We start from the raw sequence: 24190 nt of genomic DNA, 5'->3' as shown, positions 1-24190 counted from the left end.
TTTTGCTTTTTGGACCTTCCCGAGTTTCCAGTAGGTCATTTTCCCGGCGGCCGGAACCTGGAAAAGGCTCGTATTTGTATAATCCTTCTACACAAAATAAAATATTCTTAGAGAACGTCCTGTTCTATTGTCGCGCTATCTTTACTTAGTAGTACCCGTATATTTAAGTACTAATTTGTTAACGTGTTGCTCATAAATGTCGTTGATCATAATTGGTGAGCGAGAGGATGGATGGATGGAGTTTTCCTTTTATTTTGAAATCCTAACCGGAAGAGGATGGGTTGATGGCACTCCTCCTGGTCTTAACCTCTGAGTGGAGTGACACTCTGACATTTTTCTAAACCCCTCGGACCTCCGTCGCGTTTCTCGACGGGGTCCCAAAAAATCTGACCCGCTGGTTCCGGGGGTCCTCTCACAAGCTCGTACGCAAGAAAGTTCGTTAGTTAGCTGACTAAAGTTAGCGTAGCGTGGTTTGCAATCCGACAGAGTTTGACCGGTGTGACTCAAGAGTGTCCGCGCCGCCGAGGAGAGGTAAAGACGACGCGACATGACGCGACATGACGCGACGCGACGCGACGCGACGCGCGCTTCGCTCGCTTTGTCTCTTCTTTTGAATTGACCTCCCTGGAAACGATTTAAGGACGAGAAGCGGCGCCTCCAACAGCTTGTCGACGGCAGCTTCCTGCCGGGACTCGTTTCTCGTCCAGCCGCAAGGCTTGCGTGTGTGACGTGTTGTCAAAGCAGCACTCGAGGTCATCTCGTGGCAATCGACGAGTCTCGAAGACATGGAATAACCTCGATGTCAACATTTGGAGCACAAGCAATTCGGTTGTTTTCAATGTGTGGCGTTGCACGTAGTTGTTGCATTGGCATTATCAATGCATTCTTCCATCCAAATCGCCACAAACATCCGCTTAACTCATTCACTGCCAGAAGAACTGTTGGACTGATCTTTCAAGAACCTCTGGATCATTGTTTTGTGACAATATAAGCACTGAACCCAACAAAAGGGTAGACTCTCTACTTTCGCCAGAAAAGAAAAATGATTCAAGCTTTTTACATTTTTTTTACTAATTAGCATTAGAACATGGGTTGATTTCACCCGAAATACTGGCTTCTGAGCAAATAAATGTAGAAAATAAGCTTGTTTTGTGAAGAGAAACATGCCTTTGATGCTAATATCGGCCTTATGTGTCAGATCAAAGAGTAAATCAGCAATAAGACTGAGGACGGGATTTTGATGGCAGTGTAATCATTTATTTCCAGATAAACAACTAAAAACGTGTCTCACCGCACGGATTAAGTTGGACATCGATGTTTTTTTGTTGTTGTTTTTTTACATGCCGTTCACCATTCACTCCATGAACTGCGTCATTTTTCTTATGATGGCGACTCACGCTGTTGTACCACCTACTGCAACACGTACTCTGTGTTTCCTACACACATACTCCGCCCGAGTGCAAGGTGCCTCTACTTGTCCGGCTTCCAATGTGTTGGCATTTTCCTCCCTCGTAATCACCGAGATTCACCGCCTCGTCTTTATCTTCTACTCAAAGGCTGTGCTGATCTCAAATCCAAAGCGATGCAAGGCCGCCACCTGCAGGGATCAGTTAGTCATTACAGTGGTTTACAAACCTGAATTTCACAGACAAGCTTGGGCGAGACCCTCTTCCGGGCCTACCTGTTGAGAAACGTACTTGACGAATATTTGCGATGTTTTTTTATGTTGTGTTTTCTGAACAGAAGCCATGTTTCGCCTGCTGAGTCGCCAGGGCCGGCGGCGTCCCAGCTGCCCGCTGGGACAGCGGCGTTACCAGCACCACCGCGCCGTCATAGCCATCCGGCGGGAGGACGTCAACCCTTGGGAGAGGCGGGCGCCCCTCGCCCCCCGTCACGTACGCGAACTCACGCAGGACGGCGTCAAAGTCCTGGTGCAGCCGTCCAACCGCAGGGCCATCCACGAGAAGGTCAGCCGGGGGGGGGGGCTATCGCTCGTCACGTGACGCGCGCGATAAACTCCCGCCTCCGCTTCGTAGCCGCCTTCGCTAACGTGCACCGCTTGCCGGCTCCCGGCGTTGCAGTTCTACGCCAAAGCGGGCGCCGTCATCCAGGACGACATCTCGGAGGCGTCGTTCATCATCGGCGTGAAGCGGCCGCCCGAGGAGAAGGTGATCCCCAAGAAGACGTACGCCTTCTTCTCACACACCATCAAGGCGCAGGAGGCCAACATGGGGCTGCTGGACGACCTGCTCAAGAAGGTGAGGCAGGAAGTGACGTCACAGACGGGAAGTGCGGTTGCTTGACGACAGGTGCCGGGCGTTCCAGTTGATTTGTCTGGACCATTTTCTTTTTACTAATCCTTTTTATTTTTGGACTTTCTCCAGTTAAAAAGCGTGTCCCCGCCAGTGTTCATTTTGACAGCAAATTTTGATTTTGTTTTAGTCTTTTGAGTAAAATGTAATTTAAGTTTTTGTCATTAAGATTGTTTCAGTTTTAGTTGACGAAATATCATAAGATTATAGTCGACAAAAAGCCCAGAGTAATTGTAATTACTGTAATGCTGATGGCGATTGTTCTTTGTGTTTTCAGGAGGTTCGTCTGATTGATTACGAGAAGATGGTGGACGCTAACGGCTATCGTATCGTGGCGTTCGGTCAGTGGGCCGGCGTAGCAGGTGAAAATGTGATTTGTATATGCCCCCCACCCCCCTTTTTTTTTAAGGGTTGGCGTCACCGCAACCTGATGGGATGCTTCGTATGGGTGGCTACCGTTCAAATGATTAGCATTTTCATAAGCGTTGCTCACGTGTCTACGTGGAAACATTTTGTTATTTTTCTTCAGGGATGATCAACATTTTACACGGTTTGGGTCTTCGCTTCCTGGCGCTGGGGCACCACACCCCCTTCATGGTAAACCCTCATTCTAAACACGCTATCAGTGTTCTCGTATGACAGCATGATGCTAAATTTCCATTGCAAGCACACGTTGTGATGCGAACCGCTAAATGCTAATGGGTAACTGTTCTGATGCTAACCGCTAAATGCTAATGGATAACTCTTCTCTGGGTACGATATCGTCATGGTAACCCATCCTAAACACACTGTGATTTTGCTCTTAAAGCAGCCCAATCTCAAATGCTAACCCCATTGCAAACTCACACCGTGATGCTAACCGCTAAATGCTACTGGCTAACTTTTGTCGACATTAGCATCGTTAGTGTCTCAAACACACTGTGATTGTACTTTTCAAGGATCCCGAATGCGAATGCCTAACTCCCGTCGCAATTACACAGTGTGATGCTAACCAATAGATGCTAACTGCTCAACTGTTGTCTCACCTCGACAGCACATTGGCATGGCGCACAACTACCGCAACGTCTCGCAGGCTATCCAGGCCGTCCGCGATTGCGGCTATGAAATCTCCATGGGCCTCATGCCCAAGTCCATCGGTCCCGTCACCTTCTGCTTCACCGGAACCGGCAACGTCTCCAAGGTACATACCGGAAAAATATTTAGGCTCCTGTTCCTGCCAATACGTCACATTGTAACCTTTTTCTCCTGCAGGGAGCGCAGGACATCATCAACGAGCTTCCCGTGGAATACGTTGAGCCTCACGAGCTGAAGGACGTTTGTCAAACTGGAGGTGTGAAATTACATTCATTATTAATATTACGAGGGATGGGCAAGTACTGATACCAGATATCGGTATCAGGCCGATAACGGCCTTATTTCAAGGTGTCGTGTACTCGTGCAGGTTGCTGATACCAGCCACTGATCGAGTAAGTCCTCCTCGCCAGAAGTTGGCGCTACACTGCGGCGGTTTTACACGTAGGCGAATCATCATGTGCGTTATTGTGATGTTATTCACTATCAGCTGTCATTATGTTCATTGAAATTTAAGTATTTTAGCAATTAGCGTGTGGCTCACTGTGTTGTTATGGTCACACATGAGCAAAGTCCTCTAGCAATTAGCATGTGGCTAACGGTGATGTTGTTGTCAGAGATGACTTAAGTATTGTGGCAATTAGGATGTGGCGTTTTTAACAGATTTGAATTGGCCTTCTCGATCGATTTTGCAGCATAATCAAACGTATCATCTGGTCATCTAGGTCCATTTGTTCTGTCGCGGTCGCCATTGTTGTTGCTTTGTTCCTTGTTACTGAAAGGAAAGTAAAAACGGCTACCGGGAAATGGCAAAAAAAAAATGCAGAGGGAACTCCACCCTGTGGTGTCCTAGCCAATAGCAGCCGTAGCGACACCCCCGCAGCACACTTTCAAAAGAGCGGTTGCGCTCAAACTACGCGTGGGACAGCCAAAGTGACGTCCGTGCGAGGATAAAGAAGCCTTGAGTCGTTGCCATGTTCCTGCTCTGTAAAGCAAATGGCTCCCCTCCCGCCTCCGACTTACCGTTCGTAGTGATGTAATGCCCTTGCATACCTTGAGCTTCACAGTAAAATAAATGCAGAATATTCCTCAAGCATCTTTTTACTTGAGACACTCGAAATACCCGAGTACTCGTTGCAGCCTTATTAATGTGCGCATACTGTTGACGACTGTTTTTCTGTAGCTGATGTTGATGTGATAATTTTGACCAGTATTTATTAGCACGGTCAATAGCGTAGTTATATCTGTGAGGATGTTCACTAGTTCATGCGCTGTGTCACGTTCAGCTTGTTGAGCTGATTTGGTGATTAGCATGCTCAAATATGAGTATACATAGCCTGTAGCAAATATTTTGCAGTGTGCAAATTACATCACCGGAGCAATGCCAACTGGCATGTTGACATTATGCAAACAACAACACAAATGCTTGGATGATAATGTGATAATTTAGACTGGAAGTTATCACGTGGCTCACGTTGTGGATGTCAAATGCGACTGAGCCGTTTTGGCAGTTAGCACGTGGGTAATGTCTAATGTTGTCGCTGTTAGATACGATCAAAGTGTTTTAGCAGTTAGCATATGTGGCTAACAGCTAACACTATTGTTGTTAGATATGACTAAAGTGTACGCCACTGTGCTGAGTCGTCACCACCACCTGATGAGGAAGAGCGACGGTATCTACGACCCTATGGAGTACGAGAACCACCCGGAACTGTACACCTCACACTTCAGAACCAGCGTCAGTACATAACACACACACACACACACACACACTCTCTCACCGGATATGAAACGTCTACACAGTTCTGTTCAAATGTTTTTTCTGATATGAAAAATGAAACCGAGATAACTACGTTGTCCCTCATTAGTGTGACCTATAACCTTTACAACTCAATTGACAAAAAGAAAATCTTTTTCAGAGAGGAATTAAAAATGCGGTGCGATAATGAGGTTGCACAAATGTGTACACTGTCTTAGAACTTGGGAATAGGCTGTGTTCAAAATGAACTAATGCTATAAATCAACAAAAATGTCAGGAAAATCCTACTAGAACATCCAAACTTTATTTTGGGATTAATCAGAGGCACTTGAAATTGTGGTCGGTGAGTGCTGACTCCCATTGAATGAGAGTTTGACACTGATTGTTAATGCCGATCACAGCCACATCCCCAGATTGTAACTAAGTCACTAATTATGTAACCGTAACTAAATTACTTCTTAATATAAATCTGTCTGGTAGTTTATGGCTACATGCAGTTTCTAAAGATGACTGGTATTTTGAATCGTTCATTACTAACGACTAACCGTAACTGAATAACTATAACTAACCGCCTGTAACGAAAGCAAATTAAGGAAAAACAAAAACAAAAAAAGGCAAGAATTGCCTACTAGAAGATCTGAACTTTTTTGGGGTCCATCAGGCACTGTAAATGGTGGCAGGTGTGCGCTTACTCTAACACGTTTGATTGCAATTACATAATTCTGAGCAACCACATTCCCAGTTGTGAGCGAGCGTGCAGTCTTGTGCGACCACATAATCGCAGTCGTTTGTATTTAGCTTCCCCTCTCGAAAACGTGCCCTCTTTTTTTCGCACAGGTTCCACTATTTGTTGTCTTGTGATATGATGACCTCATCAGAGTAGCCAAATATTGTACTCAAGTAAAAGTGAAAAGTAGTCCTCCAGAAAATTACTTCCATAAGAGTAAAAAGTACACAGTGAAAAAACTACTCAAGTACTCAATAAAATGGTGAGTAACCATGAACATCAATAAAAAAAAAAAAAAAGAACAAAATAGAATGTGCAAATTCTGTTGTGTGTGTGCGCGAGATGATCACATACCCCAAGCAATGCATTTTCCCCCCCCCCAGTTACCCGTGATAAAATAGGGCTAATGTGGGCTAATATGCACAGGCAAAACAACACCAAAACATCTGCAATTTAACGCAAGGTGCTTTCTCAAGTTAGAAGTGGGCTGACATATCCACGTTTGGGCAGACAGTGCCAGATAAATACTCCAATACGTGAAAGCTGTTGTTTTTCTTCGACTAAATGTAAACATGAGTCGCGCGGCGATGCCTTCGATGGTAACGACGACCTTCCCAACACGGTCGCGATGTAGGCACGACGATCAGCCGGGCAGGCCTTATCTAGTGTTAATACCCATGCCCGGGAAGCCCAATAGAAGACATGGTGTGCGGTCATGTGACTTCCTGAAGTCGTCTAAACAGATAGGTCCCGCACGAAATAGTTGATAAATCAGCAATTATTGATAAATAAAGGTAGTGAACGGCAATTAGATCATTGTAACGGAGTAAAAGTACCGTTTCTTCTTAACATAAATACTCGAGTAAAAGTAAAAAGTATGCAGTATTAAAACTACTTTGACAAGTACAATTTATTCAAGATGCTACTTGAGTAAATGTAATGGAGTAAATAGAGTGGCATATGACCCACCTCTGGACCTCATATTTGTACGTACAGTGGGTATGGAAAGTATTCAGACCCCCTTCAATTTTTCACTCGTTATATTGCAGCCATTTGTTAAATGTACTTGGCCGCATTCATCTTTCCTTCGATTGCAACCGGTCGTCCTGTCCCTGCAGCTGAAAAACACCCCCACAGCACGATGCCGCCACCACCGTGCTTCACTGTTGGGACTGTATTGGACAGGTGATGAGCAGTGCCTGCTTTTCTCCACACATGCCGCTTAGAATTAAGGCCAACAATTTCCATCTTGTTCCCATCAGACCAGAGAATCTTATTTCTCACCATCTTGGTGTCCTTCGGGTGTTTTTTTTTTAGCAAAAAAAAAAAAAAAAAGAACTTAAATGACATTAACAAATGGCTGCAATATAATAAAGAGTGAAACATTGAAGGGGGTCTGAAAACGTTCCGTACCCACTGTAAATGTGAAGTCACATTGTTAACTTGAACCCGTTTGGATGCTTGCGTCCACAGGTGGCACCGTACACCAACTGCCTGATCAACGGCATCTACTGGGACCCTCAGACCCCGAGACTCCTGCGTCGCCTGGACGCCCAGAAGCTGCTCAGACCCCCCAAGAGCAACAGCGCCACCAGCGAGGGCATGCCGGAACTGCCGCACAAGTAACAACAACGTGCACACTGGCGCTTTTGTTACGCTCCGTACGTTCGAATTACTTACAGCAGTGGTTGTCAAACTTTTTACACCAAGTACCACCTAAGAAAAATATGTAGCTCGCAAAGTACCACCATCATAAAAATCCAGTAGCGACGCAGGCCTAAATATTCATCAAAAATGCGAGAAATGTTATTCCTAATGTTGTAATATTCCGAAGAAAAAAAAAAAGAAGTCTCCAAGAATAACATTTACGAAAAAAAAAATCTAATAATACATGAATAAAGTCATAATATTATGACGGGAATAAAACTAAATTATATGAAAGTAAAGGTGTGATATTGTGGGGGGGAAATGAACCCAATTGAACAAACTTCACATAATCCGCGAAGTTGAAATATTACAAGAAAAAAAAACACATGACAAACATTTGTTATTTATGCGAATAATGGCAAAATATTATAAGCACTAAATTTTACTGGCATAAAGTTACACAATTACACAAGATTAAATTTGTAATATTACGACAAAAAGATGTTGTTTTTAGAATAGATAAAGCTGTAGTTCTCAAACCTTTTACACCAAGTACCACCTCAAAAACTCTGTAGCGCTTTTGTTCCTAAAGACTATTTTTAACATTGTAGACCACTGTAACTTTATGCAGTTTAAAAATTAGTACTGCAATTCAAATATAAATAAAAAATGTATTGCACTTAAAAGTGAAATTTAAAAGCTTATAAAACGAATACCTTTTTTCAGATTGCGTCCTCCAAAAGTTGAATACAGCTGTGATTTTTTTTTTTTTTTTTTTTTTTTTTTTTTTTTTTTTTTTTTTTTTTTGCGTAGCACACATTGAGAATCACTGGCGTCCAGTACATGACAAGCACACCCTGTTTTTCGCGGCAGGCTGTTGGCCATCTGCGACATCTCGGCCGACGCCGGCGGTTCCATCCAGTTCATGAACGAGTGCACCACCATCGACAAGCCTTTCTGCATGTACGACGCCGACCAGCACATCGACCACGACAGGTACCCAGCCGCTGCCGCTGCCCCCCCCGCACTTCAGTAGTCCGGAACTTTTATTGAAACAAGTCACTTCATGTAAAAACCATTGATGGAAAATTGTTTCGAGTTCATCTTTTAAAGGTTTTTTTTTTTTTTTTTTTAATGAAATACAGCGACTCCTTGAGATACAAGTGATGCCTTTTCGAGATACGAGCAGTCAATTTCTTCGTCTGCTTTGACTTGCAAGCAAGTGTTTTCCTCTCCGTAGTGCCGCTAGATGTTAGCCAGTCCAGTGGATGGCAGATGAGAAGGCGGCGAGTGAGAACTGATCAAAAAGGACGCGTCTGTGTGTGACTCGCACCGCCTTGCATGTTGAAGCCTTTCGAGCTCGTTAGCTTAGCTCGCTAGCCGCTAACATTGAGGCTTTTTGTGATCAATACAAAAAAAGAAATTACCAACTGGTATTTTGTGATGTTTTCTTGTATTGGCTTTGTCAGCGTGGAGGGCCACGGCATCCTGATGTGCTCCATCGACAACCTTCCGGCTCAGCTGCCCATCGAGGCCACCGAGTACTTTGGCGACCGCCTCTTTCCGTACATCTGGGAGATGGTGAGAAAAAAGTGTTGGGCTGATTTATCAAGCGCACGCACGCCCAGAAGTATGCGGAAAGCGTGCGTACAAACATTTCCAGGCAAAGTACGGGATTTATCAAATTGAAGTTATGAGTGGGGACGTGCGTACATTGCCACACAGCTCTAAAACCATGCGTACACACAAAACCTTGTGGTAGAACAGTGAAACTAGACCTACTGTACAATACCCCAAGTGCCATCCGAGCGCACATCCAGCGGCACGTTTGGCCACCGGGAGATTTTAGCGGGAGATTGGAGACATGCATGCGGCGTTTCGCAACCAACACTATAAACAGAATCCTGTCAGCAGTGTTGGATGCAAGTTTTATCCCTGGCCCTAAATTTTATCCAGTTCTCATACAGACATCATCAACAAGCGGAAATGAACTCATTCACTGCCATTGACGGAGTCAAATGTCCATGTTAACTGGGAGGGTTGGCAGTGAATGACAGAGGTTGAAGTGGGCATCAGTAGAGATGTCCACAGGAATTTAGGTGAGGCTTGGTGGCAGTTTTAGGACATTAAGCGACGCGGATACTACGTGCAGCAGCCAGCCATCCTCCCGGGCCGCACGAGTGATGTGTCCCTAATAATGCTTGCAATATACATGCATTTATGCATACAACTTGCCTATCCTGCTCCAGTGAATGAAAGCTTATTCTCGTCCGTCTGCTTTGTTGAAGCAGCAAATATGTGCAGAACACAACAGAACAGATTTCTTTTGTTTGTTGGCCTGCTTTGAGTGGAGGAGTAATAATAAAGCGCATTGCGTTCTCCCTCAGCTGCCTTCAGACGCCAGCAGACCTCTCGACCAGGAGGACTTCAGCCCGCAAGTCAGAGACGTAAGCAACCAAATTTAGTTTTCTCTTTATTTTACTGGGTTTGTATCAGAAAACTAATTTGTTTTTTTAATTACAAAAAGCTTTTATAATTGATATTTACTGCTATGTAAAATCATTTGATTAAAACGTCTGTCAATTTTTGTTTTGTTTTACAATAAACTGCATTAGCAAGAGAATTGCCAAATTTATATGTATTCTTTTTGAACTGACTATTTTTTTTGTACAACTCCAATTCCAATGAAGTTGGGACATAAATAAAAACAGAATACAATGATTTGCAAATCATGTTCAACCGCTATTTAATTGAATACACTACAAAGACAAGACTATTTAATGTTCAAACTGATAAACTTTGTTTTTAGCCAATAATCATGAACTTAAAATTTGATGGCTGCAACACGTTCCAAAAAAAGCTGGCACAGGTGGCAAAAAACACTGAGAAAGTTGAGGAATGCTCCTCAAACACCTGTTTGGAACATCCCACAGGTGAACAGGCTCATTGGGAACTGGTGGGTGCCATGATTGGGTAGAAAAGGAGCTTCCCTCAATTGCTCAGTCATTCACATGCAAAGATGGGGCGAGGTTCACCTTTTTGTGAACAAGTGTGTGAGAAAATAGTCCAACAGTTTAAGAACAATGTTCCTCAACGTACAATTGCAAGGAATTTAGGGATAATCAATAATAATAATTTTTAAAGAGAATTCCTAGAGAATATTTATATTAACTTTTTTTAAATACCACTCACTACTACTTTTCTATTTTTTGTTTATATTTATACAAAAAATGTAAAACTTTGTTTTTTTTTAAATACCAATACTTTTCTATTTTTCAAGTTTTTATTTAAAACACAGGTTTTCTTTATTTACTTTTATTTAAAATATATATCTTTTTTTTTTTTTTTTTCTTTCTTTAAATCAGAGTGACTTGATTAAAAAAAATAGAATTTTCTTTTTACTTGTAGAATGTTATTCTGTAAAAATTGCTAAGAAAAATCCCTTTTTATTTTTTAAACATTCTTATGTTGGTCTACCCTTTTTAGCTATAACCGCTTCAATTCTTGTGGGAAGGATTTCAGCAAGGTTTAGGAGTGAGTTTATGGGAATGTTTACCCATTCTTCCAGGAGCACATTTGTGAGGTTACACACACTGATGTTGGACGAGAAGGCCTAACTCTCAGTCTCCGCTCCAAATCAACCCCCAAGGTGTTCTATCAGGTTGAGTGTAGGCCACTTAAGTTCATCCACACCAAATTCTCTCCTCCATGTCTTTATGGCCCTTGCTTTGTGCACAGGTGCACAGACATGTTGGAACAGGAAGGGGTCATCCCCAAACTGTTTGACTGTCCAAAATCTCTTGGTATGCTGAAGCATTCAGAGTTGCTTTCACTGGAGCTCAGGGGCTAATTGAATAACATTGTGGGAACAGTTTGGAGATGGCTCCTTCCACTTCCAACATGACTGTGCATCAGTGCACAAATCAAGGTTCGTAAAGACATGGATGAGAGAGTTTGATGTGCATGAACTCGACTGGCCTGCACAATCCTGAGCGCAACCCTTTTGAACTCTTTTGGATGAATTGGAGCGGAGACTGAGAGCCAGGCCTTCTCGCCCCAAATCAGTGTTTAGCCTCACAAATGAAGGTTCAGGAAAAATGGTCTTAAATTCCAATAAACACACTCCTACACCTTGTGGAAAATCTTCCCAGAAGAGTTTAAGCTGTTACAACTGCAGCAGGTGGACCGATGTCATATTTAACCCTATTGATTAAAAATGGCATGTCACCTAAATTCATATTCGAGTCAAGGCAGGTGAGTGAATACTTGTTTTAATATTCATGTTGTTTTACTTTTAGTATTTATTAAATATTCACTGCTATCTGATTTTTGTCTTTTAAAAGCAGTTACATCGAACAGAGAGAATTGGTTGAAAATAATTTCAATGTTTTGAATACTTGTAACTGACTCCACTAGCCAGCAGCCCATTTGTAGCCCATCTTGTTCGTTTTGTTCTTATTTGCCGTTGTTCAATCATTCAATCGGCGAGGTCCAAAAAGTGCGACATGATTTTTGTTGTTGCTGAACGTAGGCTGTGATCACCTCCAACGGAGCCCTGACGCCAAAGTTCGAGTACATCGAGAAGCTTCGAGAACAACGGTAAGACAGTGTCTAACACACACACACACACACACACACACACACACACATATAGTACACGTTACTCTTAACAATTTGTTCCTTTGTTTTTCTTTTGACCTGGTCTTGTATATCTTTTCATATGAGGACGTTAGGGCAGTTCTCATGCCTATTTTGGAATGATTCTAACCAAAATGTTGCGTCCACCTCAATGGACCGTTCATGTGTGTGAAGATTCCAAGATGGGTAACACAAAACTGTTTTTTTTACGCTCACAGAGGTGGATGCACACAACACAACAGAACACAACACAACACACCAGGCAGCAGCTGCTTTTAGGACACAAAATATGAGTGAAATTGCATTCAAACAGTACATGTTAGGAGCCAAATAAGGTTTGGATGATGAAATACTAGTTAGTAGTTTTCTTTTTGTGTAAACAAAGGGGGGGGGAAAAAAATCCCAACATTATTCAAAACACGTTTTGATTTTCACTTTCCGGCATTTCCCCTGATTCCAAAAAAAGCTTTGAAACAGCAATTTTCTTCCACAGAAATGATAGAAGGAGATGGCTCAATAGAAGCATTTTTTTTTGTAGTTTTCTTAGATTGTTTAAATACGTGCCTCCTTACAGAAAATGAATGTTTTCGTTAAGTATTTACTGCCATTGAAAGTGATTTTTCTGTGTTATTTTTTACAATTTATTTATTGACGTGCAATGACTTGACTTGAGTTTCAGACCCTCCACTGCTCCAGTGGAGTGGGGAGTGGGGGGGGGGGGGGAGAATTCATGTGGAACTACTTAGTGTAACCTCGGTTCACTAACAAATCAGTTTACAAACAAACATTTTTAAAGACTGATATTGCTTGAGTTCACAAACTATGCTGCCTGACATCTACGTGGAATGATCACACAGCATAAACATCGTTCGCTCTGCACGTCACGTATTTGTTTATATATAATCATTATATTTGGTGTTCCTAAGAACAGAGAGAAAGCAGTAATATTTTCATGAAAAGTTTTCTAAGTGCTTTTTCTTTTTTAAACATATTATAGGCGACGCGGTGGTCGACTGGTTAGCACATCTGCCTCACAGTTGTGAGGTTGCGGGTTCAAATCTGGCCTCACCAGTGTGGAGTTTGCATTATACTCGTTTTTTTTTGTTGTTTTTTTTCCAAACTGTTATCTGTTAAAATAAAGTCTGTTATGTTCACATCTTCTGTCATTTGGGTAGTTTATGAATATTACAAAAATGTTTCAAACTTTAATTTTAAATCCAGATTGAAAACACTTAAATGATCACCATCTTCTTCGTGTTGTCACTTCTTAAAAACGTTTCAGTAAATATGACACCATGGCCGGTAATGTGGTTATTATTCTTATTAGAAATGGGAACAAGTAAAACATGTCGGGGTGGGGGGGGGGGGGGGGGGGGGTTGTTTTTGCTAAAAGCTAAAAAGTAAAAAAAATAATAATAATGCATCATCGTTGTGGTTATTCAGTTTATTCTCATCAGGGAAACGAGTCTTCTTTGCGTGGAATCTGATTACTTTCTCAGTGTGAGATGATGATTATAATTATTTCCATCTTCTTGCTCATATTTAGGCCAGTGTCTCTTAAGACCTCCTAATTGAGCTTCTACCTTTTTTCTCCTCTCCAGACAAGCCATCAAATGTTAATCTTAATGGTGATCTTAATCTTAATTCCTCTTTCGCATATGTGAGGGGGGGTTCTTCTTGCTTGAATTTTTAATTAAGATGAGGGGACTGCAGTCAGACGTGCGGTCGGACCTGCTGCCGCTCGTCTCATGCAATTAGCGCTCTGCTAATGAGGTAGAGCGGGTGGGGGTCTGATGACTCTTGGGGGGGGGGGGGGGGCTGGCGGTGGGATGGATATTAACAGCAAAGGTCAGCGGGGTGGACACCTCCCGTCTAACATGCTGCTCCTATTGTTATGAATTGTAATCATGCAAAAGGCACGAGCGCACGCTTCATTGTGTCCAGGGAAGGGGGGCGGGGAGGGTCCTCACTATGTGTGCAATATAGACCAATGCACTATTATATTATAATTATCAATCAAATATTGTATTGCTATATTGCAGAGTAGGTTGCACTAGCTGTTTCATTTATGATTAATTAACCAATTGGTTATTAAAAATGTTCATACAATTATTCATAGTAATACAGCTATCATCACAAGTATTACTGATAAAATTGTTACTGTATTCAATAACTGGAATGAAATTGCATGCAACAATTTGACTTGTAGCTGGAATTAAGTATGCACTCATTAAGGTATATATTTTATATACATTCTTTCCGAATAGTTTGTAATTGAAGGATCATTAGAGTAATTAAAAACAAATTCTTTAGGGAAAGCTATTAAAGATAAGTCTTTACTAGACTTTACACCGATCTGATCGGCCTTATTGGTATCGGCCGATATGCAGCATTTTATGCTGATCGGCTTTGTCATAATTCGCCGACATTGATCGGCTCCGCAAAAGACATTTACATGACCTGACTCGAGCAGTGATTTCCAACCTTTATGGAGCCAACGCACATATTTTACAATTGGAAAATCTCACGGCACACCAACAAACAAAAATGCCACAAAAAGTGGATACTTTAATTAGTGTACAAACATGGTAGTGGTAGTGTGATGGTCTTGGGTCGCTCTGCTTCCTAAGGACCTGGACAACTTGCTGTGATTGATGGAACCATGACTTTTGCTCTAACAGAAAATCCTGAGGCAAAATGTTCGGCCATCAGTTGGTGACCTCAAACTGAAGCACACTTTGCTTCTGCAGCAGGATAACGATCCAAAACATAACAGCAAGTCAACTTCGGAATGGCTTGGAACAAAAACTAAATGAAGGTTTTGGAAGTGCCTTGTTAAAGTCCGGACTTGAATCAGATTCAAATGCTGTTGGCACCTGTTGATGCTGGAAAAGCCTCCAGTGTTGCTGAATAAAACAATTGTGTGAGGATGAGTGGAACAAAATATCTCCACAGAGATGTGAAAGACCCAATTGCAGTTCATGGTGAACAAAAATGCCTGATTTCAGTTGTTGTTGCTGAGGGTTGGTTAACCAGTTCTTAGGTTTAGGGGGCCAGTAGATTTTCACATCGGGCCAGGTAGCTTTGAACTTTTTTGTCCCCCTCCATAAATCAAATCACCATTTAAAAACGTTATCTTTGTCTGATATTTACATTTGTTTGATGATCTTAAACATGAAAGTGGGGAAACGATGCAAAAGAAAAATTACAATGTCGCAATTGACGACTCGCAAGTCCATCCGTCCATTTTCAACACCGCTTATCCTGGTCAGGGTCGCTGGAGCCTATCGCAGCTGACTTCGGGCGAAAGGCGGACTACACCCCGAACTGGTCGCCAGTCAGTCGCAGGGCACATATAGACACGGACGACCGTTCGCACTCACATTCACACTGTCACTGAGTGGGAACTGAACCCACGCTGCTTGCACCAAAGTCAGGCGAGTGTACCACTACACCAGCAGTGACTGACTCACAAGTCAAATTTGGCAATGCGAAGCGCTCTGTCTGCGCAAGCGCCCTCTCGGCGTAATTGCGCGGTGACGTCATTGTTTACGCACGGCGTAAATATGGTGGCACCTGACAGCTCGTACGCGGCACAGATCCTGTTTTAAACTACTTCCAAGTTGTTTTCCTTTTTAAATAAGCGTATACAAAACACGCAAATTAGTGTGCTGAATAGATGACGGACCTCCTTTTTGATAAATGACTACACACCCAATCGGAATAGAGCACTTCACATGTAAACAGTTGACCAGCGGTCTTCAATCGGAAGAACAAAAACGTCGGCTAGAATGACCTAACGTGTGAATCGGCGATTGCAGTCTTCTGTGCGTTGCTGCGTGTCCTTCTGAGCAGCTTTGCGTCGTCTGACGTCCACCAGGGAGAAATCCAAGATCCTGCAGAAAAGCCACATGAAGAGAGTTCTGCTCCTCGGGACCGGCTACGTCTCCGGACCCGTCGTGGAATACCTGACCCGCTGCGACAAGACCCAGGTCACCGTGGGTGAGCCTTGAACTCACACGGTCACAAAAAGGCTGCTAGCTTAATGCTAACATATCTTGTGAAATGCAAGACACAGGCTTATTTGGCATGAGTATAGGAGCTGCACGGTGGTCATGGTAAACCTTCGAACAGCTGCTACTTCAACACACATGCAAACAGAGAGAGTCACTAATTACATGGCATTTAATTACAAAAATGTATGGCGATTTCACTTCCTCCTTCTAAAGCCGACACTTGTGATTGGCTCTCTCTGGCCATGTGCCATTCTGCCGTAGGCTCAAACATGACAGTTGCAAAGCTATCGCGACATGAAGTCGCAAAACACCAAAATAAGTGATTGGGTGCTACGGTACACGTGTCACATCGGCCCTGGCCGGAAGCGCGTCATAGCGGCGATTAGCCAACTTTGAAGAGCAAAATAGCTGGCAAATTATTAGTCTGTGTTCATAGAGGGAAAAACACTCAAATATGATAACTCTATGAATTAAGGCCATCGCTGCTACGTCACTTGAGAAAATGGGCCTATAAATTGAAAAGGACATTAATATAATAAATCAAGATAACCTTTATTATTCCCACAATTGGGAATTTGCCTAATTTCAGCAGCAATAGTGGATACAGGAAATACAAAAAGAGCATGCGAGAGAAGACATTTGGCTGCAATTGTGTCCACCATTACAAAGTTGATGTCATAAATACAGTCAAATAACAAATAGTGAAGCCTTTTTTTTTCTTTTTTGCAATTACAATTCTAGTGTAATGGTTAAGTTGTGAAACTGAACACTATGCCGAATTATTTTTATCCTACTACAACAACTGTCCCTGTTCTTGACACAATTTTACACACATGGAAATTCAGACAAATTATTCTGAAAGTGAATTTCTATCAGTTGGAAGCTGTGCAGCCACAGCCATGAATTCAATTTTACTAATGACTGGCATAGTTTATAATTAATAATTGGCGGGTTGGATTTATTTTTATATTTTAATTCGTATAAAGCGTGCATTTGTGTTGCATTTTTTTTTAAAATGAAAAGCGCTAACAAATTCAGTTGGATTGGTAATCTCTTTCGACATGTTTCGGTTTTCGGTCTTGGGCTCCCCAGTAACGCTTTTCAGTTTTGGTCGTGAATTTTTATTTTGGTGCATCACTAACATATGAATATATTTTTAGCGTCGGTGGACATGAAGCAGGCGCAGGATCTGTCGGCCAAATACCCGAACACCATACCCGTCATGCTGGACGTCAGCAGCCAGGAGGCGCACCTGGTCTCCCTTATACAGGACCACGACCTCGTCGTCAGGTGACTCCGCGTCTTTCGATTTTTAGAGCTCGCTATTTAGCATAACATGTAACTACTTAGCATGTAGCGTGTGGTGCTGGGGAGTTGTAACCAAGATGGGTTTTCCTCCTCAGCCTCCTGCCTTTTGCCTTCCACCCCCTGGTGGCCAAACACTGCATTAATGAGAAGGTCAACATGGTCAACGCCAGCTACCTAAGCCCTGCCATGAGCGACTTGCACGCCAGGTAATGCAAATACCCACACATGCTAGACAGTACACAATAAAAACACACACTAACTATACAATACACGCACAGTAACTACACAACATCCTGATACACGACACACACTATAGAAGAAGAAGAACAATCTTTATTGTCCCGAACATGCATGGATGCACACGACATTTGTTCTCTGCATCTTACCCATCACAGTGAACACACACACACTTATTAGTTAAACACACTGGAGCAGGGGGGCAACTTAAATGCCCGGGGAGCACTTTGGGGGTATCTGTGTTTTGCTCAAGGGCACCACAGCCGTTTGTCCCACGTGATGATCTTAACCATTGGGCCACGGCTGACCGATATAACACATGCACACACATCCCCTAACAATAAGTACACAAGAAACACTAACACACACACACACGTACTACACGACACGCATACACACACATGCCCTACCATACACAGTATGCACACTAAATGCACAACACACACTAACACAAACAACACGGCCACATACACGCAAACTAATATAACACACACAAACACACACACACTAACTACCAAACACACACTACACAACACACAACCATGCACTACAACACACACACACACCCTACCCCCCACGCAGACACACACACACTACAACAGCCACACTACAGACACACACTAACTACACAATACACACTTTAACACACACTCATCCACCCTAACTACACGACATACATTCCAACACAGTTCACACTATAACACAAACACTGCACAGACACACACATGCATACATGTGCGCTAACTACACAACTTGCACCACAATATAACACGCACACACACACATTACAACACAAACTTAAGCACACTACACGATCCACAAAGTCACATTTTTGAACGTGTGTGTGTGTGTGTGTGTGTGCGCGCGTGCGCGTGCGTGTGTTAGGGCAGAGGAGGCGGGTGTGACCCTGGTGAACGAGATGGGATTGGATCCCGGTATTGATCACATGCTGGCAATGGAGTGTTTTGATCAGGCCAAAGCCGACGGATGCACCGTGAGTACACACGCGCGCGGGCGCGCACACGCACACGCATCGCAACAGTTTGTACGCGTGTGATGTTTGCGTGCGTCCCAGGTGGAATCGTACGTGTCGTACTGTGGCGGACTTCCGGCTCCCGAGTGCTCGGACAATCCTCTGCGCTACAAGTTCAGCTGGAGTCCTTCGGGCGTTCTCCTTGCCTCCATCAATCCCGCCGTCTTCCTCCGTGACAATCAGGTACGCACAAACGCACAAATACACACAAATGTCGTGGAATTCGTGGATTTCTGGAACCTAATCCGCGCAACAACAGGGGGCTTGCTGTGCATATTTTTGGTTTTTTATTTATTTATTTATTTACTTTTTTTTAATTTATTTATTTATTTATTTTTTAAAAGAAGTAAAATACAGTCATGCAAACACAAAGGAAGAGTTTCACAACTACTTTAAGAGACACATAAAGCTGCTGTAATCCATCCATCCATCCATTTTCTCTACCGCTTATCCTCATGCGGGTCGCGGGCGTGCCGGAGCCTATCCCAGCTATATTGGGGCGAGAGGCGGGGTACACCCTGAACCGGTAGCCGCTGTATCGATGTGGTAGTGACCGTTGTTTTTGTTTTTCACTGCTTTTCAAGATGCATTGTGGGGAGTGCCAAAGGTTGTTGTTGTGTGTCCGTCAGCTGGTGAGGATCCCCGGAGGCGGCGGTCTGATGGATGCCGTCACGCCCGTGGACTTCTTTCCCGGCTTCAACTTGGAAGGTTATCCCAACCGCGACAGCACCAAGTACGCCAAACTCTACGACATCCAGAGCGTGCACACGCTGCTCAGAGGAACGCTGCGCTACAAGGTCGGGTCTGCTCCATGACACGCTAGTTAGCTTCTACGCAACTTCAATTCTACTTTGGTCGTAGTTTAGTCTGGCCTTCTAGTCTAGTTCTCTTCTAGTGATAATTTGGTTCTAGTTCCGTCTTACTTAAGTCCTCGTTTTGTGCAAATTTAGTCTGGTTCTAGTTGAGGTCTAGTTCTGTTCTCGTTTCGGTTTAGTAGTAGTTTGGATGGAGTTCAATACTAGTTTACTCCTAGTTTGGTTGGAATGGAGTCCTCGGTCACTTGTGGCTGGGTCCCAGTTCAGTTCTAGCACTGTTGTAGCTCTGTCCTAGTGTACTAATTTTTTTGTAGCAGAGTCATTGTGGTTGTCACCAAGAGTGTGTTGTTGCGTTGCGTGTAGGGTTTCTCCAGGGCCATGCGTGGTTTTGTCAAACTGGGTCTGATCAACAGCGAAGCCTGTCCCATGCTGGAAAACGCGTCGTCTCCCGTCACATGGGTGAGAAGAGCCGAGCGTCGCGCCGCCGGGACTTCGCGTTGAACTCTGATGATTGATGCGGCTTGTCGTCGTGCGCCCGCAGAAAGCTCTTCTGTGCCACGCGATGGGTTTGCCCGCCTCGACTCCTCACGACGCGTTCGAGGCCGCCGTGTACGAGCGCGTCGATCGGGACGACTGCGGCGTGGACTCGCTCAGATGGTAAACGCAATTATCTTTGATAGTTGTCATTATCCGAGGGGGGGGGGGGGTAGAGTAGCCAAATATTGTACTCTAGTAAGACTGCTGTTACTTTAGAGTAATATTACTCAAGTAAAAGTAAAAAGTACTCCTCCAAATAACTACTTGAGTAAAAAAGTACTAACTAGTGAGTAACTTCTGATTTATGTTTTCAATCAAAGCATGAATGTCAAATAAAATAAAAATGAATCAATAAAATATGAATGTGAAAATACAGATAGTGCCGAACAGTATCATCTAATCTAAAATACAATGAATCAAATCTTTGTATAACAACAAACGAAGGCGAATTCAGCTCCGAGAAATGTTAAACAGCACAATACTGCCGACTTACCAGGCAAATGACAAAGACGGCGACAAGGCTGCGGTGCATATTAAAAGTATACACACCCCTGTTCCAATGCCAGGCTTTAGTGACGCCAAAGAATTTTGACCAAGATAAATGAATTGAACACTTTTTCCAGCATTCATGTGAGCTGCCTAGAAAAATGTACAAGTCAACTGGTTTATTCTTTTTGAGTGGCGAGGTGAAATAAACTTGCATGACATTGACATTGAACTTGCCGCCTTCAAATATTTCATCTATAATGCCCTGTGTACGTCAAATGGCGCCTTTTGGCCCCAATTAAAGTATGGAAAAGGTATTGCATAGCTCCTGCGTGACCTTGAGTCATATCGTTGGAGGACTTTTGTTTAGGTTTGGCATGCTGAACGACGACGTGGTTCCTCACGCCGACAGCGTTCTCACTGCGCTCAGCAAACACCTGGAAGCCAAACTCTCCTTCGGTAAGAACAACACAACCACCTTCCCGATGCTCACAGACCAGAATTCACACTCATTCCTAGTTCCACCCAGATCTAGTTGAGATCAAATCAGGTCTCGTTTAGATCGTAGTTGAGCTTTAGTTCAATTGTACTTCGGTGGTAATTCGAATGCAGTTTAAGTTCAAGTCAAGTTTGGAATTAGTTCACATCTAGTGTTGTTGTAGTTCAGTTTTTCCTTGTTGTAGACCTCAATGAGTTTCTTTGCTTGATGACATTTGTCGTCTAAGTGACATGAAAATGAAAGAGTAAGTATGGTGAGTCAATAATGATAATCATCAGCAATAAATAATTCATAATAATAACCATATCTGTGTTTGTCCAGGCAGCGGTGAGCGCGACATGATCGTGCTGCGTAGCGACTTCGGCCTCCGCCACCCGACGGGCGAGCTGGAGAGCAAACGCGTCAGTTTGGTGGCGTACGGCGAGGACGGACGATTCTCCGCCATGGCCAAGGCCGTGGGATACCCGGCCGCCATCGCCGCGCGCATGCTCCTCGACGGTCCGGCGCCTTCACGAGATTCGCACACTTTTCCTTAGTCCGCATTCTCCCAACGTTTTACATATTGACTTCCCCAAAAACACGCACGCCAGCGTCTCCGTCGAAGCCTCTAAATTGCCCGTAGGTGTGCATGTGAGTGCGAATGGCGGGATGGCCGCCGGCACGTGTGGAGAAGCGGTTCAGAGAATGGATGGACGGACGGCTACTTCCTCTTTCTGCATTTCTTGACCGATTCAAGCCATTCAAAATTGAAATCTTCATCTCGCTCATTGAGGATTTGAGGATCATCGGATTTTCCGCCCAAATTCCCAACTCCAGAGCTATTTGCCATATTTACCTCATCAACCTCTTCAAGTGTCCCAGTCTACATTCCGACAATTCAACGACAGCGGAACCTCGCTTTTTTGTGGTTAATCCGTAACAGAAAAACTGGCGAAAACCAAATCACACCAAGTCCAACGCGATATTACCCGTAGGAAATCATGTCGAATTAATAGTCAATTCATACAAATAATTCATCCTTTCCAGTCACACAAAATGAGGAACAAAAAATGTATTTTATAGACAATAATTATAGCTTTACGTAGAAGAACATTTCTGACCAACCCAGGCAATCACAAGCCTAACATTCCTGTCAAAAGTCAGGCTTTCAAAATAAAAGCACGGCAGTATAACAGGCTTTGTTTAGCAATATGGTGGCTTATTTAGCGGTTGCACTAAAATGAATTGCGCTTGTTGATTGAGTGCGACTGTTGAAAAGCCACCATGTCAGGGAAGTGTTGCGAAACGTATTAAACTCAGTGTTTATTTTGGAGGTCTTAGTTTTGACAGGATGTTACGCCGACGTTGCCCCAAGCTGTCCGAGTGTTGCCGAGCAGACCGAGAGGTTTGTTATTGCCTGCTGAAGCCTTTACACACAACCCCCAAAATGCTTTGAATAAATGTGCATCAATTCCGGAGTCACAATTTATCTATTTTTTGGGTCTGAAAACCAAAACAGATGTACGATCTACAAGCAAAAAAAAAAATGTCCGTAAAATAATCTGCGCGAAGCCAATCTTACAAAGACCGAGGTTCCACTGTAAAATTCCAGTTCAGCGTCGGCGCTTTCAGCATTTCCACGTGATTTCTACCCACGTTTTACTCTCCCGTGTTTTGTTGTTTTTCAGGTGAGATCAGCTCCAAGGGCATCGTGCTGCCCATGAGTAAGGAGATCTACGTGCCCGCCTTGAAGCGCCTCAAGGGCGAAGGCCTGAACATCGCCGCCGCCAGCGCCCTGCTCGAGTCGTCTTGACGATGTCGCCGTCTTCCCGTTGTCGTTGGGCCTCGAGCGGCAGGCGGCGCTCAGGCGTTCGTCGATCTTTATCATTCTCCTTCAGGCCAGCCGAACGTACCCCAGCTTTTCACCCAACAACATGAACGGGACGCACCAGGAATGTGCCCCCCCCCCCCCCCCGCCAGCAGCTTAACTGATTAACTTGAAATTGGGCCGACTTGCCTATCTCAGGGACCCGTGACCGGAGTTGAACAGAAACTCCTCCATTTTGGTCCAATTTGTCCAGTGGCCTTTAACTTCGAATGAATTCTCAGTACGGAATTTGCCCAAGCAGAAGCAGGCGTCGCTCCCAAGTTTGAGAACTCGCCATGAAAAATGCGGCGCGAGGTCACGGCCGTCGCATTATTCTCATTACTCGGAATGTGAGCAATGTTAATGATGCCGTGCTACTGCTGAGGATGTCACATAGCATCTTTTAAAGAACACAATTTCACACAGCAATCCTAACTATCTTGGTTGTGACTTCATCCCCCCCCACCCCCTCAAAAGAAGCCACGTGAATATATTTGAATAAATCAAAATATATATTTATATGCTGCATTTGTAGGTCAACAAGGGAAAAGAATGGCAACCAAAAGTAACGATGAGGTCAAACAGCTGCTGAGTGAGTTGAAAATAAAAAAATAAAAAATAATAATCCAAGCACGAATGTATGAAATATTAGCAAGGCATTAAATTGAGACATCAACAAGATTGTTTTGTTTGTGAGAAAAGTTGATGTCGTTTTTTTCTCTTTATGGTCTCTATTTGACTTTGTGTTTTTCTTGTTGTTCGCTTTTATTTTGAAACTTCTTTTTGCTTTTGTCTTCCTACACGTGCACGCCCCCACACTAAGTTTTAATTTTGCCATCAATAAAATCCTGAAGATGTTTTTGTCGCGCTTTTTTTGTGGAGTGGGTTTGCAGATTTAGTTTAGTGACCCGCAAAATCATCTTTTCCAGCCTACAGGTCAAAGATTAGGCCGCGCAGTCACAACACTTGAGTTCAGAGGTCAACGACGCATTTAATCTTCATGAGGGAAAACCTCATTTCAATATTTTTCATTTAAATTTGTATTCAAATGTTTTCTTGGTCTGAGCTGGAAGTAATTTATCAACCCCCGCCCCCCTCCTCCCCTACTAGCTACACCACTTGACATTTTTCATTCATAACTATAATGTCTACATAGAAACAATTATTATATATAGACACGTGAAAAAATGAGAACATTGACATGAATGACAAATTAGGTTTTTCTTGACTTCGCTGCGTTTCTTCAAAAGCCATCTGAA

At 43.4% G+C, this 24190-nt stretch overlaps 1 protein-coding gene across 1 annotated transcript; it reads left to right on the top strand.

Moving 5' to 3' along the window:
* Nucleotides 1-307: 307 nt before the first annotated feature.
* On the top strand, nucleotides 308-23790 carry aass (aminoadipate-semialdehyde synthase). The gene is made up of 24 exons (XM_061676982.1): nucleotides 308-531; nucleotides 1744-1967; nucleotides 2082-2258; nucleotides 2590-2674; nucleotides 2842-2909; nucleotides 3346-3492; nucleotides 3564-3642; nucleotides 4994-5121; nucleotides 7343-7491; nucleotides 8390-8512; nucleotides 8986-9097; nucleotides 9904-9963; nucleotides 12048-12115; nucleotides 16035-16156; nucleotides 17331-17460; nucleotides 17574-17684; nucleotides 18601-18709; nucleotides 18791-18931; nucleotides 19378-19545; nucleotides 19927-20022; nucleotides 20105-20220; nucleotides 20957-21045; nucleotides 21407-21583; nucleotides 22753-23790. The coding sequence occupies exons 2-24, from the start codon at nucleotides 1749-1751 to the stop codon at nucleotides 22875-22877; spliced, it is 2799 nt and encodes a 932-aa protein (XP_061532966.1). The 5' UTR covers nucleotides 308-531; nucleotides 1744-1748; the 3' UTR covers nucleotides 22878-23790.
* Nucleotides 23791-24190: the final 400 nt, after the last annotated feature.

This window comes from Phycodurus eques, chromosome 5 (genome assembly GCF_024500275.1).
Source record: "Phycodurus eques isolate BA_2022a chromosome 5, UOR_Pequ_1.1, whole genome shotgun sequence".
Lineage (NCBI taxonomy): Eukaryota > Metazoa > Chordata > Actinopteri > Syngnathiformes > Syngnathidae > Phycodurus > Phycodurus eques.
This window is presented reverse-complemented; position numbering and strand designations above follow the sequence as displayed.